The sequence below is a fragment of the Astatotilapia calliptera genome, chromosome 5, assembly GCF_964374335.1.
Source record: "Astatotilapia calliptera chromosome 5, fAstCal68.1, whole genome shotgun sequence".
In the NCBI taxonomy this organism is placed as follows: Eukaryota; Metazoa; Chordata; class Actinopteri; order Cichliformes; family Cichlidae; genus Astatotilapia; species Astatotilapia calliptera.
Genome location: NC_137426.1, coordinates 422501 through 440468, shown reverse-complemented (window position 1 = coordinate 440468; position 17968 = coordinate 422501). Strand labels below are relative to the sequence as shown.

The 17968-nt window shown below is 47.2% G+C and overlaps 1 protein-coding gene across 3 annotated transcripts in view; it reads right to left on the bottom strand.

The window, feature by feature from the left end:
* pik3c2b (phosphatidylinositol-4-phosphate 3-kinase, catalytic subunit type 2 beta) overlaps positions 1–11400 on the bottom strand; it is a 54915-nt gene extending 43515 nt beyond the window's left edge. For 2 of the 3 annotated variants that reach the window (XM_080301100.1, XM_080301102.1), the window contains exons 1-5: positions 11130–11400; positions 6941–7834; positions 5203–5303; positions 4953–5113; positions 3105–3225 (exon numbers count right to left, since the gene is read on the bottom strand). In XM_080301100.1, coding sequence (XP_080157226.1) covers positions 3105–3225; positions 4953–5113; positions 5203–5303; positions 6941–7750 — 1193 coding nt within the window. In that variant the 5' untranslated portion in view covers positions 7751–7834; positions 11130–11400. Of the gene's footprint in view, positions 1–3104; positions 3226–4952; positions 5114–5202; positions 5304–6940; positions 7835–10852; positions 10875–11129 lie in introns of those variants that run through there. The other variant, XM_080301101.1, reaches the window with a different exon arrangement.
* Positions 11401–17968: the final 6568 nt, after the last annotated feature.

The window sequence follows — 17968 nt, the reverse complement described above, 5'->3', positions numbered from 1 at the left end:
TGCTTCCTCTAAGAACCCCTCCACAATAAAAGCAGCTGGAAAAATCCACTCACTAAGTGGATTTCTGAAGCTTCGCAGACTTTAGACCCAGCCGGTTTAACAGGTGAGGTGACTGGCTCTCATCGTATCTGAGGGAGTTTAACACCTGCAGCGTTTAGTCTGTTTAAATCAAGCTCTGGTTCGATCCCCCTCGGTGCGGTGCAGGCATGAACACAGTAACCACACTCGGCTGCAGAGCAAAACGAGCGGTTCACTCATGGTGCGAACGTGACCCGACCTGAACCAACTACCAGGAACACGTCACAAGCTGGAGCTAAAAGAGGTCCCGTAGCCACGTGTTTTTGTATTCTCACCCTGCACAGGTCTGTACAATAATTGGATAATTGGAGGTGAGCTTCCCTCCCTCCAAGACATCTACAGGAAGCGCTGCCTGAGGAAAGTGGGGAGGATCATCAAGGACTCCAGTCACCCCAGCCATAAACTGTTCAGACTGCTTCCATCAGGAAGGAGGTTCTGCAGCATCCGGTCCCGTACCAGCAGACTGAGAGACAGCTTCTTCCATCAGGCCATCAGACTGCTGAACACGTCATAGACACCTCAGCTTCACTACTGGAACTTCAACATTATGCACTCCATACTGTACAGTAACGCCACTGTTTTGCACATATTCAACTCTGTATATTTTATATATTTTATTATTATTATTATTATTTTATTTATTTTTACTATTTAATTTGTAAAAATGTACACACACACACACACACACACACAGGAAAATATTTAGTATACACATCCAGAAATGCATACACTATTATATATTGTACATATATTTATTAGTTTCAGGTTGGCCATTCTTGTATTTTGCTCGTTTGTGTTGTTGTGTTTGCACATCTCTGTTGCTTGTGGGGCTCGCACACAAGAATTTCACTCGCATGTGCTGTGCCAGTGTGCCTGCACATGTGATGTGACAATAAAAGTGATTTGATTTGATTACAGGCTAGCAGCAAGTCGGGAAACAACCCAACTTCTCAGGTTTCTCCCACACACCTTGTTCCTGTGTTTACTTGTGCTGGTCCCGTCCCCAGACACACCTGGCCAATGAGCGGACTGAACACTGATGTGGTTTGCTTGAAGTTCACTTGGATTTTTCTCTGTGTGACAACAAACCAAACCACAGGAAGAAGGTGTGAAAACGCCCCAGAGGGTCGAAGTTTCAGCCCTCGGGCCATCGCTGGGTCACCTGTGCATGCTCCATGATATACCATTCTATGCAGACGACACACAGCTGTACTCACTGCTGCTCGACGGGTGTTAATGGTGCATGTCCCAAACTGAACAGACGAGACAGAAATATTTGCTCGAACATATCTCTGATCTCAGGTCTGAAAAATCACATCGACAAACGTATTCATATCTGAAACTGGGCCATATCATACCGTTCACAGTGTAATGTTGGGCAACGATAAGAAAATGAAACATGGCGATAGAATATGGGTAAAACGCACATGCGCAGTGCCTTTGTTTTCATACGCACATGGTGGACAAATCATGGCGGTGACGCAGAACGAGAAGAGCGAGAGCGGATCGTTGAATGAAACGATGAACCAGAACTGGTTTGTAAAAATGCTGCAGCTTCACTGGTGTGGAACTGGTTTAGCTTTCGTCCGTCAGATACACAACAAAGCACTATTTTTGGTAGCGCATGCTAGCGGGCCGTCGTTATTACCGTGTTGTTTGGAAAATACGGCGCACTTAAAATCAATCCTTTGATTTTTCTGAAAGTCGACAGAGCCCCTTATAACCCCGTGTGCCTTATGTATGAACTCTGGTTGTGTTTACTGACCTCGAGACGATTTTATGTGCACGGCGCTCGAAAATCTGTCAGATGTTTCAGTACGACTTTGCTGAGCTACGAAGCCGCACCGCTTGATGGATTGTCGGAGCGTTACGGCTATCGTAGGCGGAGCCTCGCGGAGTGATACGTGCTGTGCTTCAGCATAATGTTACCGTACTGTGTGTGTTTAACCTCTTTTAAAGTGTTGTGGATGTTATACATGGTTATGCTGAGGATGTGTCGGCCAGTTTCCACTGAAATGCCTTTTGGTTAAACTGTCAGCGAGGAATTTGCATTTGCACTGTTAAATGTTTATATAACTTTAATGCAGATAAAAAACAGCTGCTTGTTGAAGTGGAAATACATTGATGTTGTTTTGCACTAATAAAGTTGAGGAGTTGTAAAGTATTTTGTCTCGTGTCAATTATATCGTCAGTTATATCGTTATCACAAATTTTCAAACGTATATCGTGATAAATATTTTTGGCCATATCACCCTGCACTATGTGGAAGTGTCCGTACAGCACACTCCAGATCAGCAGCAGCAGAGCTTCATGCACATATGAGCACGTCACGCCAGTACTGAACGCACTTCATTGGCTCAGATTACAAAGCTCTCACTGTTAAGAACCCAGCACACCTCTCAGGTAATCAGCTGCACATCTTAAACTGTCCCACAATCATATCTCAGTCTGCTGACCTGAGGTCAGTTACAGCACTGCAGCCTTAGTCCTTATAAACCAACACACGTCTGTGTGAAGCATGTTGAGTGTACTGAAACATGACGAACGGGCTGTCTCAAAGACTTCAGGACACGTGACGCCGTAAAGACACCGACAGCCAGCAGAGCGCCAGGCGGACCGACAGCTGTTCACAAGTGATAAACACTCATTGTTCCACCACAGGAAGTCCAGCCAGGCTCCGCCAGGATATCACACACACACACACACACACACACACACACACACACACACACACACACACACACACACACACACACACACGGGATTTGTACAGGCAAACAGACACACCGCCTAAAACAGCAAGGACGTCGTTGGTGTGTGAACCCAGAGCTGGAGCACTGTGCGTGCGTGCGTGCGTGCGTGCGTGCGTGCGGTCATTACTGCTGCTGGTGTAACAGCAACCACAGCTCTGCTCTCTGTTATTATGTCTGAACCACAGACCACAGATCAGCTGGAAGAGGACGCTCCCCTACAGAGATGCTGAGTTCAGGCACGGCTCGGAGACCCCGAGGTTCTGAGGTTCTTACTTGTGGAGGAACTCGTCATGTCCGCAGACCTTCAGCAGGTAGTCGTCCACGTTCACATGGTCGAGGTCGTCCTGAGCGTAGCACAGAGTCTGGTAGATGAGCAGGTCCACGGTGGACGAACCTCGGACACACACACACGCTGCAGTATTATAAACAGGTGAAGTATAACTCTACACACGCACGCACAGCTGGATGCCATCAGCAGGTCCTTTCAGGGTAAAATAACATCACAGCATAATTTAGCGTTTCTTGGACATAAAACTGACTTTAAGAGGACAAACTGACTGAATTCCTTTAAACTGCACTGGCAGACTTTTGAAGGGTCAGTGCTGTTCTGTTTGCTCTCCTGACCTTTAACCCCTGAGCTGACCTGACTGACCCTCCGGGGAAATAATGGCGTGTCCCAGATTAATTTTAAAAAGCAAGATGGCAGCCAGCGCGCCGGTCGCGTTTGGGTATTGCATATTCATACGAAGCTAACGTTTTCAGTAGGGCTGCTCAATTAATCGAATTTTAATCACGATTACGATCTGGGCTTTCAACGATCATTAAAAATGACTGAGCCGATTATTAGCCCCTCCCTCATTTATCCGCGACACCTTAAAGGCCGGTCCGTAAAAAGTATTGTCGGGCATAAACTGGTCCGTGGCGCAAAAAAGGTTGGAGACCGCTGATTAAGAGGACCCGAGGGAAGCTCGGAAAGCTAAGCAGAAGTTATTTGGAGAGGAGAGTGACTGCCGTTGGTTGAAAAGAGAGGTTAAAAAAAACTTCAGTGGTGTTGCACACTATTTTATATTATTTTTTAAAGTCATTGTTAACCCTTTAAATCCGGTCAGAGCAGCACGCTCCGTTTTGCGTAACTATTTTTAAATCCCTGTAGAACCTGAACCGTGTAAGCTAGCGCAATAATTTGTTTTGTATATGAAACCGGAGGAGTTGTACTTACATCTGATGCCATCAGCTTGTCCTCGGTCACGGTTTCCTTCCACATATAGCTTTGCAAAAATTGCATAAAAAGCTCTTGCAGGAACAAAAACATAATATTCCAGAAACACGCTTTGTCGATCCGATCAGCTGTTAGTAACACTTCCCACAGTGAAACAGACATCAGCGCGAACTATCGCATGTCCGCCATTTCCTGGCCGAAACTGGAAGTGACGTCATTTTCGCGGAAATGTAGTTTTTTACTTGTAGGCCTTAAAAACCTATACTGGTCATGTTTGACTTTTCTGAATAGTTGCTGGGATGCTTAGAACTCAAATTGCACTGCTGGAAATAGTTTATTTTGATGCACCTGCTGTTTTCTTTGCAAATTTGCATCATAGGATTGTTTTTTTGTTTTTTCTGCAGTGTATATAAAAATTGGTGTATCTCAAAAATAAAACTATGAAGACACTCAAAATAAGTTTCCTGTTGTTGTAAACTATTTTTTGCAACTTTTTTGTATTTAAAGTTTTAAGGGATAAACCTCTTAAATTTCTCCAAGTAGAAATATATGTAAAAAACAAAACAAAAACTATTTTCAATTTTTTTGTAGTTTATTGCACTTTTTTGCAATTTATGTAATTACTATGGACTTAATGCATACATATTATTAAAATATGGGCCATATCAGTTGTATAGCAACTTGAAATGCTCCCACAAATGGCACTACAGCATGTAAAATAATAATATAAGCTCTGGTGGACTTGGTTCTATAGTAGGTCTTAAAGGGTTAAATAAATATCGTCAAATAATCGAGATCTCAATTTCAGTGAAAATAATCGTGATTATCATTTTTGCCATAATCGAGCAGCCCTAGTTTTCAGTCAGACATTTCTATCCTCACGGAAAAACCAGACGTCTTACTGTCACAGGTAAAGGTGAGCGGCTCTCTGAAGTGCTCACTGATGACCGTCACCTTCACACTGACCCCCAGGCCCTGATGGAGCTCTTCGTGGCCGACGGAGGGCGACCACACAAAGCCGGCGTTCTTTGAGCGGTCACAGCACGGGTACGCCGAGCGCAGCCTGAGGGCAAAGACAGGTGAGAGGGCAGCAGGTGGAGACGCCTGCAAGGGAGAGACTGAATGTGATCGTCACGGCAACAGGCTACTCACACATCCAGCGTGTGGCAGAACGCTGCCACCTCCTCGTCACGCTCCTCCGACACCTGGAAGAGCTCGTACCCGAAACCGTTCATCCTAGCGCCCAGCGACACCTGCAGGACACGCAAAGACAGCCAATCAGAGACTCTCACACACACAGTTCAGAGTGAGTGTGTGTGTATGTGTGTGTGTGTGTGTGTGTGTGGTCGACATTAAAGCGTGGCGGGGATTGTTTTACGTTTCATTTAAACATTGAAAAAACGTCTGAGGCAGGAAATGAAATTGAGGCTGCAGAAAAAGAAGAAGGAGGAAGAGGAGGAGGAGGAAGAATGTGGTGATGAGTTCGTGTTTTGAGGGAAATAAAAATGCTGAAACTGAAGCGTCAGTCTGAGCACGTCCAAGCGCGGCGAAGGAAGCGTGTCAGGACGCCGCCTGCCAATCTGGTTTCAAGTTACAGCTGGTGGAACTGGTCTGACTGGGTTCCATGCGAAGGGCTGGGAATCAAACCGCAGCACTTCTCCAGAAACCATCTGAAAACCTGGACTTCCTGTCAGGACTTCTGACAGGAAGTGACACAACTCTGAGCGCGGGGGTGTTTTTTCTAAATGAAGCCGCTGCACAGCTGCAGCGTGTCTGAACACAAACACATCGACAATGATGTAAATTCAGCTTCCTGCTCTCAGAAACACGAAGGAGGCGATTAACGCCCCTCAAAGACGAACACTTCCTGTTTTCTGCTGTCGCACTCAGATTCATGTTGGCTACCGTCAGCGCCAACATTTTAGCCGCCGTCTGTCTGCAGCTCTAACCTAACAGAGCTCAGAGCAGCAGCTGGGTGCCGACAATCACGTATATTGATCTACTGATCAGCAGTGCAAGCAGCTCTACGAGGTTTTGCAGATCAGGTGTGTCTGCACGGCGCCACGTCTTCCTGAGTGCAAACCAATCAAACTCACCCCAAACTGCCCACAAAGCACCAGAACAAACAGCAGAGAGAAGGAAGACCCGAGTGCACCGGTGACTCCTCTGTATTCAAATCTGAGGTCATCACAGCTGAAGCTTGGACCAAACCGGGCCGTCGACAGGTCGGCGAGCACGGCAGCAAATCTCCAACAGAACGAGCTGCTGCAGAGCTCAGAGAGCTGCGCATAAATAATGATGTCCTGTGTTTCACATCATCTCAGGTTGTATCTGAATAACTCTACGATCTGCTGAGGACCAGATCATCTTCAAAACCAGATCAACAACAAAAGCAGAACAATTTAAGGACCCCACCTGGACCAAACATGATCCAGGTGGGGTCTGCTGACATCAGGAGAGACACACTCAGCCACAATCTAACCTGGCCTTCAGAGAGTGTTAAGAACCAAGTGACAAAGGTCCAGGTGAAGCCCATCAGAATCCACCCCTGACTTATTAGCTGCTGGTGGCTTTGTTGACTTTTCTGCGAGTTAATTAAACTGATCGGTTCTGATGAACTCGAGATACGTATTGGGATTCATCTCAGCTGAACTGGCTGTGTGCTTCAGTTCAGCTCGAGTTTGATTCATGTGGAAACATAGTGACACCAAGGGTGCAGCGGGACCCTCGTTACAGAAGAAGCAGCTCTTCAGAGACAGAGATGCTGCTTATAATCACACACTGCAGTATTCAACAGTGTTAGAAATGCAATCAGAAAGAAATTGTTTAAGTGGCCAATCAGAGTACAGCTCAACACAAACAGCTGACGCACGACCTCAGAGGGGCTTACCGGGTCTGCAGAGACCGGACGCTGGTTCTTGTTGCTCTTGGGAACAGCTACGTACGTCCTGGGAGGCACCTGAGGGGGGAGCGTCTTGCTGCGGGCCACGGGCTTGCCCGATTGGTCGCCGTTGGCCCTCCGACCTTGCCAGCTGTCATTTAGTCGGGACAGCGAGTCGTTGATGGTGTCATAGTTCAGGTCTCCGGAGGTCACTTTGGGCCGATCCACGTTGGGCATGAACAGGTTCACGTCCCGCGGCACGGTGGAGGGTCGGGGGGGCAGGAAGGGGTTCTCGGACACTGCCAGTGGCGGGATGGGGTTTCTTGGTGGGATGGCGGGGGGTGTGTCATCTGGAAGAGCGGGAAAACCCTTTGGCAGAAACCCTGAACTGGATCCGGGAGAGTCCCCAAGGCTGGGCACAGAAGCGTCCCTGAACTTGCAGACTTCAGAACTGTCCAGGATGTATGGGGACTCCTTGACGTAGCCGCCCTGAGGGGGGAGGGCCCTGGCTGGGGCGGACTGTGGAGACTGGGACCCTCCCGCTTGGTTCAGGGAGGATTCGGACCCGGAAAGGCCCATCAGCAGGTTTCCTCCTGGCGGGGAAGGTGTGGACTGGTGGCGCTCGATGGAGGGATTGGGGGTCTTGGAGCCGGTCTGGCTGGGTCCCGTTCCGCTCTTGTCCTGTCTGAGTTTGGACAGGGCATCGTACTCCATCTGCAGGGCCTCAGCCAGGACGATCTCCTTCTGACTGAGACCCAGAGCCTCCAGGCAGCCCCAGCCCGCCTCGCTGCTCTCCTTCTGGGTCTGAGCCGCCGACATGCCACCTCGTAGCAGAGGAGGAGGAAGAGCTCGGTTGAAGCGCTGCTGGAAGAAGCAGTGACGTCACATGGAGCTGCTGATCAGCTGAGGATAGAGAGACAAAGAGGTGGTCAGCCAAAGCTGCAACGCTTCACCCTGGAGCTTTATTCTGAAGGAATAACAGGAAGTTAAGGTGAAAATATGTCGTCTTTCGCAGCATTAATCTGGTTTACGCTCATAAACATAACAAGAACAGCTGCAGCTACGGAATTCATTTGAAAACCTTACTTCGTGATGACAAAGTCGGGTGTCTGCGCCACCGCCCGCTCGGCGGTGAAAGTCCCCAATCAGCCTTTTGGCTGAGGCCAGATAAATATCGCGCTACAGCAGGAAGTCCCTGCGCATCATCATTTTATCAAACTGACTGAAAGTCAATGATTTAAAAACTGGACCAGCTCCAGCAGAACTGACAGGTAATCAATAATAATCAATATTCATCAGTGAGCTTTTGTGTGTGTGGGGGTCAGCAGGATGATCAATAACTGACATTAATCAGAGAAATGACTGATTAAATTCTCATTTTTGATAATCGATCAATAAGTTAAATATAAATGTATTTTTGATAATTGTTCAGTCTTGATAACGATTAATGAAAGCAGCTTTCATCGCCACCTCAGCCCCGCCCCCTCTGCTAACTGACAATCACTCAGATTTAAAGTGTGTCTGTAGCCACGCGGCTCTGAGGCTGGCTGATGGGAGACGCTCATCATCGCTGACGAGCTGATTGGCTGCACACACCTGAACTCGTCCAGGATGCTCAGTGCGCCTGCTGCTGACTGTTTCTGACTTCCAGGCTCCTCCCCCTGAAATCAACGCACGAGCTGACAAAGAGCCGCAGTGTTTGCGTACCTGGAGCATAATTAAAATGAGAAAAACCAAGACAATTGCACACGGGTGTCTCCGACCCGGCTGCAGAAATCGAGACGTTCAAGACCGGCAGACGCGTCACATGGCGTGCGTCGCTGATGCCGCGTGACATCAGCAACTGAATCAGAGCCTGGCTGCAGATATGATTCGTTTCGTCTTCTGTGGGACAAAAACATCCGGGTTATCTGGGATTAAACAATCTGATCTGTGACGTCAGCTCGTCAGTGAGGAGCGGCTGAAATCTGTAGCCTGCGCTATGAGACCGGCTCCAGGTAAAGGTGCGTCTGTGTGCGTGCTCAGGTGGACTTTTGTACCTTCTGTGGGCGCCAGCAGGTGAGATAAAAGCTGCTGATTCGTCACAGGTAATAAAGTTCAGACGTGTGCCGATCAGCTGAAGATGAAGCTGAACGCAGTTCCTGTTTTTTCCTTTTTCTCGGTTAGACTAAAAAGAATAAACGAACACAGTCGCTGACATGTTTCACCTGCTCGTTAGTTCAGAGTCAGCGTTATAAACTGACGTCGTCTTCATCTCATCTGTCGTCACAGCTCGTCTTCATCACGGCCTGTGCGAGTGTCGTCAGCACGTTAAATCGTGAACTGTGACTGCAGACGCGTGCGACTCGTCCGGACCACACGCACGCTTTAACCTAAGTGTGCCCTACATGTTATGCAGCCACCTGTCACCAGGCGGAGTCACAGCCCTGACGTTGCTACAGAAATGTGTGATAACACGCGATTAATCTAAGGCTGAATTTATTGCTGGTTACTCTGAAGGTGAAGAAGCAAGACGGTGGATATGACCTTTGCTGAAGGGTGGGTGGGCTCTCCCAGAGATGGGGCAAGGAGGCCGCTGCTCCTCCTCACCAAGGCGGTCACCTCGTCGGCGAGGGGCTCTGAGTGCAGGTTTTCACACTTGTCGCTGACTGAAGAAGTCACCTGATGATGATGAAACGCTTCACTGAAAACGTCCGGATGAACAGAATCAACTTTTTAGGGCTTCCTCACCTGGATGACTGAGCACAGCCTGATACGGTTTGCTCTCCATACATAATCTCCTCATTCTAAAAGCTGTATTAAAGTTTTGTTACAGAATAAAAATAAGATTGTGGGGCGATCGTGGCTCAAGAGTTGGGAGGTCGTCTTGTAATCGGAAGGTTGCCGGTTCGAGCCCCGGCTCTGACAGTCTCGGTCGTTGTGTCCTTGGGCAAGACACTTCACCCGTTGCCTACTGGTGGTGGTCAGAGTCCGGCAGCCTCGCCTCTGTCAGTGCGCCCCAGGGTGGCTGTGGCTACAATGTAGCTGCCATCACCTGTGTGTGGATGGGCGCAGTAAAGCACTTTGGGGTCCTTAGGGACGAGTGAAAGTGCTGTACAAATACAGGCCATTTAAGAGGAATTAAAAAAAAAAAAAAAAAGAGCAGATGACAGTGTTGACCTCACAGGTTCAAGGCTCTAAGCAACAAGTGTGACGAAACCATGAATCATTAATCAATGCTCAATCAGGTGGATCAAGACTACTTATATTTATACGTCTTATCCGGTTTCTTTATCGATGTTTGCTGTAAACAGAACAGGTTTCACCAGTTACAGGCCTGCCCCGGTAATGACGTCATAGCCACATATTTTTGTTTGCAACTGTGAAAGCGTTTGCTGCACAGAAACACGAGCCCATCAACTGTGAAAATACACACTTTAGTTCAAGTTAATCATAACTGTAAGAGAGGTGTGGGTGACGTCATAGCGGACCCTGAACCTGTTAGTTTGCTAGCGGACAAACTGCGCAGACTCAGCGGAAAACAGGTGGCAGGTGTGATGACAGCGGAGCTGACTGTAATGAGTCCAAACATCTGAGCAGCAGATGCACAGTTACAGCGAGTCCTACCAAACTCCATTCAAAATACACGCGTTTTAACATCTTTCCCAGCGAGGGGCTCGGACCCGCGCAGTACTGCGGCGCCGTCAGTAACATCCGGTCACCTGCAGCCTGCGGGCCGCTGTAAACACGCCGGGCCTCTGCTGATCGGTCGTTGCTGTGCTTTTTTTTGGAAGTCGAATTTCCCAGAGGAACCCACCCGAGGGATTAATAAAGTTCTATCTTATCTTATCTGATGGGGGCTTTGGGGGGGGTTTCCACCCACATCGCGCCGCGGAGGGCGGTGGCGAGCACCCGCTCTGATTCTTAGTGGTAAACACCAACCTCCGACTACAGCGACCACCCACGCGGACCAAACACAGGCCGAATGACCCAAACCCGAACACAGATCCCGGGTCAGGGCCCAAAAGCAGCCCAGGTCCACAAGGACGAGAATCGGCTTATTTATGGAGGTTTTCCAACAGAGTTTGGTTGAAGCTCCTCTCCGAAGAAAGACGTCCGGTGAAGCAAAGGGACCGGCCGCGGCCACAGCCACCCCCCGCCCTCCGGACACAAGTGCGTCAGAGCCGTTAGCAGTGCGGCGGCAGGTGCGGACTCTTACCTGAGTCGGTGCTCGCGGTGCCCGGGAGCCATTTTACACCGTGTACCGTCCCACAAATCACACCGGTCCCTCCGCCGGGTCTCCCGGCAGATTAACGCTCTGCGCTCGCAACTACGGAGGTTTCCTCTAAGCACTGGAAGCACCGGCTCCGCGCGCTCAGCCTGTGGCGAACAAAGCAGGCGGCTCCGGCGGTGCTCCAGCCGGGAACGACGAACTCTGCGTCTGTCTCTGCCGCCAGCTGCGGACCTGCGCAGTCAAGCCGCAGAGAGCACCACTCTTTCCAAACCTTTCCAAAATAAAGCGGAGATGACGTCACATCATTCAATAACTGCAGCGGACGACTCCCGGGGGTCCAGGCCCCTCAGCCTGAGTTCAGTATGTAGCCCACTGAGCTATGACACGTAATATTTTAATGAACAAAAATCCCTTGTTCACATGCTGTGAAAAATGTCTGAACATTTTATTTACTGCCACATTTAAACTACAGAAGATGAGCCGAGTGCATTCAGCTTTCCAAAAACCTTCAAAATAAAAGCTGTGTAAGACTTTAAACCCCCAACATTTTTTTTGTTGGCTTTTTCTGATTTTTCAAGACTTGAATAAACAGATCTGACCAATCATAGCACTGCGTTTGGTAACAAGCATCATCGTAGCATCAGTACTAAATACACAGTGATGTGAAAAAGTAAAATAATCCTGTTTTCCCTCAGACTCAAAGCTAGGTGCCTCCCAGGGTCAGTCGGCTCTGTGAAATGATTTCTTTGACATCCGGAAGTACGTCTGAAAGCTTCGACTCCGGGATCAAACCAGGAAATTCTCCTCCTGCTGCCTTTTCCTGAGAATCCAGTCTTCACCTAGAAACATCAGAACCAGCTCAATGCCACTTTCTGTCCACTCCATTTTTTTCACAGCATGATTTTTCAGGAATCATTTTTCGGTATTTTCAAGTGAGTTAATACCCTACACGACGTGTGCGGAACCAAAAACATCTGAATTTCAAGTCGTTTATTCGTTACATACTGAGTGTATAAAGGCCTAGGGTGGGTGTTTAGTCTTTTTAAACCCAACTCTGGTTGGTTTTCTTTTCGGTGTGGTTCGTTGGTGCAGGTGTGAATACAGTAAGCATACTTGGACCAAAACAACAGAGACCCTTTTGGAGAAGGTGTTCTCGATATGGTTCCAAACCAACTCCAGAGAGGTTTGTTAATGGTGTGAACAGGATCAGACCTCGATCTGAACCAACAGCCCAGCTACTGTAGCCATGTCTGCATTGTATTCTCAATGTGGGAAGCTACTATGAATGTGCACAGGTCTGTATGGGCTGGCAGCTAGCTGGTTAACTTAAATTTTCAGTTTTCTCACACACCACATTCCTCCTGTGTTTAGTTTTACTGCTCCTGTCCCAGACACATGTGACCAGTGGGCAGACTGAACATTCTCACGTTGTTTGTGGTGATGCATTTTGGTTCGCTTGGAGTTCACTTCAATGTTTCTCTGTGTGAAAACTAACCAAACCTTACCATGTTGGTTTTGGGGGAGTACAGATTTCAAACATGCCTTATTAAAGTCCCCAGCAACAACATGAACGCCCTCTGGATGTAAACAATGATAACTATGGCTACTGTTAGCTCGCAGGTAGATAAAAGGGCCCGCACTGAATGGACATGGCCTCCAAGTCTGGTGAGCAGTGACTTTTTATAATTCTGTATGCATTATGGCCCCCCTCCCTTACCAGAGTTTTGTTGCGGTCCTGGCTCAGGTGCAGGGAGAGGAGTGCCGTCTGTGTTGCTTGCTGTTCCAGACAATAGCCCATGGAGCACCTGCTGGTCTCACAATCTCTGAATACTGTGTGTCTAATCTAAAGTAAAGTCCAGGTTCAGGCTATGGATGATATCTATCGATTCCTGACGAGTGAAAGTGATCAGTGATTGCAGCAAGTCACAATAAAAAGCATAAAAAACACAAAAACGTGCACAGTAGTCGGGAGCGCTGTGACACCGCGTACACGTCTGTACGCACCACCAGCTTGGCGACTCGTGAGTTTACTACCTCATCAACTGATCTGGACCAGAATAAACAACTATATGTGTGAAAACACCCTCAGACTCCGACATCCACCACAAATGAAACATCATTTAGAATTTAGACCTTTTTATAAAGAACAGGTCAGCTGAGTCTGTGCAGAGCATGATTTGTGGACGGGTCAACAGTTGTTCTCACTGTTTTGTGGGCTGTAGATTAAGGCTGGACTCAAAAGCAGACTCAAATGAGGCGCTGTGACTGAGTCAGAAACCGCAAACAGTAATTGAGAAACCCGTAGCAGTCAATGAGTGTGACAAGACAGGAGAGGCCGACAGTCCTGATCCTCAAGGATCGCCAGAAGGAACCGGCCCTATCCAATTACTGGCCAATAACCTGCATCACTACCACATGGAAGCTCCAGTCAAGCATCATAGTGACTAGGATGAACAGGGATATTGCCTACATGAGTGGGACACAGAAAGGAATCAACAGGAGCACCCGAGAGGCAAAACACCAGCTACTGGAAGAAAGAGCAGTTCCCCAAGACTGCAAGACTGTGCACTGCTTGGATTGATTACAAGAAGGCCTACGACTCAGTGCCCCACACCTGGATCCTGGAATGCCTAGAACTATACAAGATCATCAGGACCCTAAGAGCCTTCATCAGGAACCCAGTGGGGATGTGGCGTACAATACTGGATACTTCAAACACACAGCAAAAGTCATCATCAAGTGTGGGCCCTACCAAGGAGATGCTCTGTTCCCACTGCTGTTCCAGGTTGAACCCCCTCAGTGAGATCATCGACACAACTGGCCATGAATCCGACTACGGAACGAAGCAATCGTCAGTCGCCACCTCTACATGGATGACATCAACTTGTATGCCAAGAGTGAACGAGACATCAATTCGCTGATCCACACCACTAGAATCTACAGCAAGGACACTTTAGAATGTCTTTCGGACTGGAGAAGTGCAGTCAAACAAAGAAAGCCCCAACAATCATATGACCCCTTTTGAGCAAGCACTTTGGCAACAGTGAGAAGGAAGATAAGTAGTGGCTTGATGAGCCAGGCTGGTTAAAGCAGAAACAGGGAGAGAACAGAGTTGGTGCAGAGAAGTCGAGGAAACGATAAAGAAGCCGACTGACCCTAACCCCTAACCCTAACCCTGAAATCTGGCAAGGATTGGATGCTTGAGCTGGTCCTTAAATGTCAGAGGTGATTCCAGCTGAGGCCTGACTGCAGAGAGAGAACCCACCCACGCCCGGAGCGAGGAGAAACCACACCTGGCCTGGACTCAAAGGTGGGGAAAAAAGAGACTCCAAGGGTGTGTTCCAAAAGTCCCTCCTATCTCCTACTTCTAACCTCTGTTCCTTGACCTCAGTCACATTTCCAGTATTGGAAACGTGGGTAGGAGAATCGCTAAAAACTTAAGAAAAGAGAAGAACTGCGTGCTGAGAACTGGAACAGCCTCATACTTGTCTCACCGCTGTGAGAGACGAGTATATGTCCACCAGATGTCCACAATATTGAACCTACAATTTATAGATGATGGACTACAAAATGTGCACTTTACTTTGCCACTATATTTTCTAAACCCGGTGTTAGAAGTGACTTCTCTCTGCTGAATCTGTGACAAATAAAAGTGTTAGTGTGTCAGATTAATGGGGCCTTAACCCTCACCCTCAATGTTGCCATTAAACTAGAAAGCCAAGCACGCATACATGCATGTGTCACAGTAACGTGGGACGGCTCGTGATCAGACGGTAAATGGCGTTCCTGTACTTCTGCACATCGTCCAGGTCACCTGTTCACACATACTTCAGTTTGTAATGATGCAGCTCTCCTGTAGATGAATCCCGAGCTCCACCTGAGTCCTAATCCTCAGACCCTCAGACCTTTGCACAGTGCTCACTGGTTTCTGTCACAAGAGTTATTTGTTAAATCCAAAGCAGACTGATTCTCCTTCAGCCTCCTCTCGTGTATCTGCCTCGCTGTTTTCAGAGACAAACACTTGAACCTGAGCTCACACTGGATTATTTTGGTTAGCGGACCTGCAGCGCCCTCCCTCGCCCTCCCTCCTCAGGATTGTTGAGCCACTAATTAACATTCTCTCAGCTGATTGTTGGTTTTTACTGTGAACTGCTAATTGTTAGATCACCCTGTGATGTTACAATAATTTACCTCATTGAATAAATCTGTCCAATATAAGATAAAAAAATCAAATCTCAGTTTGTTATGTTTTCCTGCTGTGATCCAGTGGAGCATCTTTCCTGTTTAGGAATTCTGTGAGTGCAGTAAAATTCCTCCATCATCACTGATCCCAGTTGACCTGAACATGAATCCTAAATCCTGTAACACAACAAAGGACATTATACTCAAACACACTTTGATCAGTTACTATAGATCATAATGATGAGCTCATACAGGAACAACTCCACAGGAAGTCGTTTTTATTACAGCAGGGTGGCGTTCAGAGTTCAGCTGTGAGTTTGCCCTTTGACCCGGGGGATGGTGTCAGGGTTTCAGCCTCGTTTGCAGGGAACCAGAGCTGCATGGAACATAGTTGCAGTGACTGCTGAGGCCGTTATGACGTGCTTATTTAAAATGAAATAAGGAAGGAAGCTGTGCAGGTGCACAAACAAGCGAAGAGGTGAATTTGATGATTTGACAACTGAAATGGATGCGATTGGTTCGTTGCCTCTGTCAGCTTCATGCAGATATGCTCTTTTTTCCCCACAGAGAGATGATTATGGGTAATTTTTTCTTTTATGGTTAAAATGTTATTTGTGAAGAAGTTCATGAAGTCATTACTGGTTAACGTTAAAGGGATGGTTGGCTCAACAGAGCTCTGACTGTTTGTCAGCCTGGCTACAGAGCTGAAGAGAAACCTAGGGTTGTTCTTATTTTCTTCAATCAGTGATGAATAGTAAGATGTTCTGGCTTTGCGGAGGGCTTTCTTATAAAGCAGCAAACTATTTCTCCAGGCTAAATGATGATCCTCTAAATTTGTGACACGCCATTTCCTCTCCAGATTACGAGTCATCTGCTTTAGGCTACGTGTTTGAGAATTATACCACGGAGTCAGGTACTTCTGATTAGAGACCTTAGTTTTCACTGGAGCTACAGTATCCAGAGTCGTACGTAGTGAGGAGGTGAAATTATTAACAAGATATTCGACCTCTGTTGGGGTAGCGTTCAATGGAGTAATCTCCAAATATGAGACGGTATTTTCAACCTGTGTGAAGTACACAAAGCAAAAAACAGCCTTTCAGTGTGAAAAGGACACGCTTTACACTACAGAGAAAGGTTCACTGCTTCGGGGTTTTCATCTTTCTCCTTTAAAAATAAGCAGGAATCATCTGCCAGCTCGTAAAATCTGAATTCAGTAATGCTTGAAAAGAAGTTTTGCATCCAGCAACCAGCAGGAACAGAAATATGGAGACTGCACAGCCTTGTTTTAAACTTAGCGAGTTGGAATCAGAGTGTAGTCATCCTCACAGGACTTCCTGATTAAATACATCCGTTAAAAAAAAAAGGTTTTTAACAGTTAGCTCCATCCCTCGCTTTTCCAAGATGGAGATAATGGAAAACATCTGGATGTGATCTTTCAGAAACCAGCAGGTGAAGTCACAGTAGCTCTGTCATCTTTAAAGCGTGTGGTTCTGTGAGAGCAGCATTCGTAACAGGCGCGAAGCTTTCTCACGCTCTCTGCACGTCTGTCTGGCGAGAACCAGCTTCTTCTGAAAGGTGAGCATGGGAATCTTCGCCATCATTACCTGCACTCACACATGCAACCAGGTGCTTTGTGAAACTGTTAGCTCCAGGAGTGAAAACACTTCCAAACAGTCCAGATGTGTCTGCGCTGGAGTTAAGAATAGGTGAGGAAATGGAAATAAAGCAGATGTTGTTTATCAGATCAGACTGGTGACCCCTGCAGAGTGAGGCGTGAACCATGGCCAGACCGCCGACTTACAGACTCCTGGGCTCAGGTGTTTGGTGGCCCCTCATTAACCTTTTCTGATGATCACAACTTTTCCTTTCTCCAGTAATTAGCCTCAGCCTAAAGTAAGATTTACACACCTGTACAAAGAACAGTTCTAACTGGAGAACACTGCACCTTACTTCCTGTTTAAAATGCTTCAGAATAAGTGCTCACAAAGGTGCCCGGAGGGGTGTCAGGCCTCCAAACTGACAAATAAAATACAATTCAACTGAAAGCTTCACATGATTCTTTGTTTTAAACATAAAAAACAAACGATCATTCGAGTTAGTCGAACTCAAACTTCTTCCACTCACAGGCTGAGCAGGAGCACAGCGCCACCTGCTGGATAAACAGAACTCAGCTCCACCCAAATGGCACATCATCAGGAATGTGAGGAAAAACGTTTCCTCGGCTCCTCCTCTGTGGTTTCAGCTTTATATTCACCATCACTAACATGTAAATGATTGATTCTTTCTTTACTGGTGGTTTTTGTCTCTCATATAAGTCATTTTTAGACACTTTGTTTTCTCCGTTTCTTTCACTTGAAGCTAAGAATTACATTTCATCCATATAAATCTGTTCTTATTGATAAAAAGACACTAAATTCCTGCGCTGAGGTAGCCAGCGCAGGACAATGAAGACGTGCAGGAGACCAGCACTGCAGGCAAACATGACCTCCATTGTCTGCTCTCCATTAATGAAGCAGGTAACAAAACAAGCACTGAAGCTCAGAGAAGCTCTGACGGCAAAGTGACTGAGAAATAAAGGACTGCAGACCCTATTCTTAATGTGATCCAGATGTGTAAGGTCAGGTTTCCTCTAGCAGCTGTGG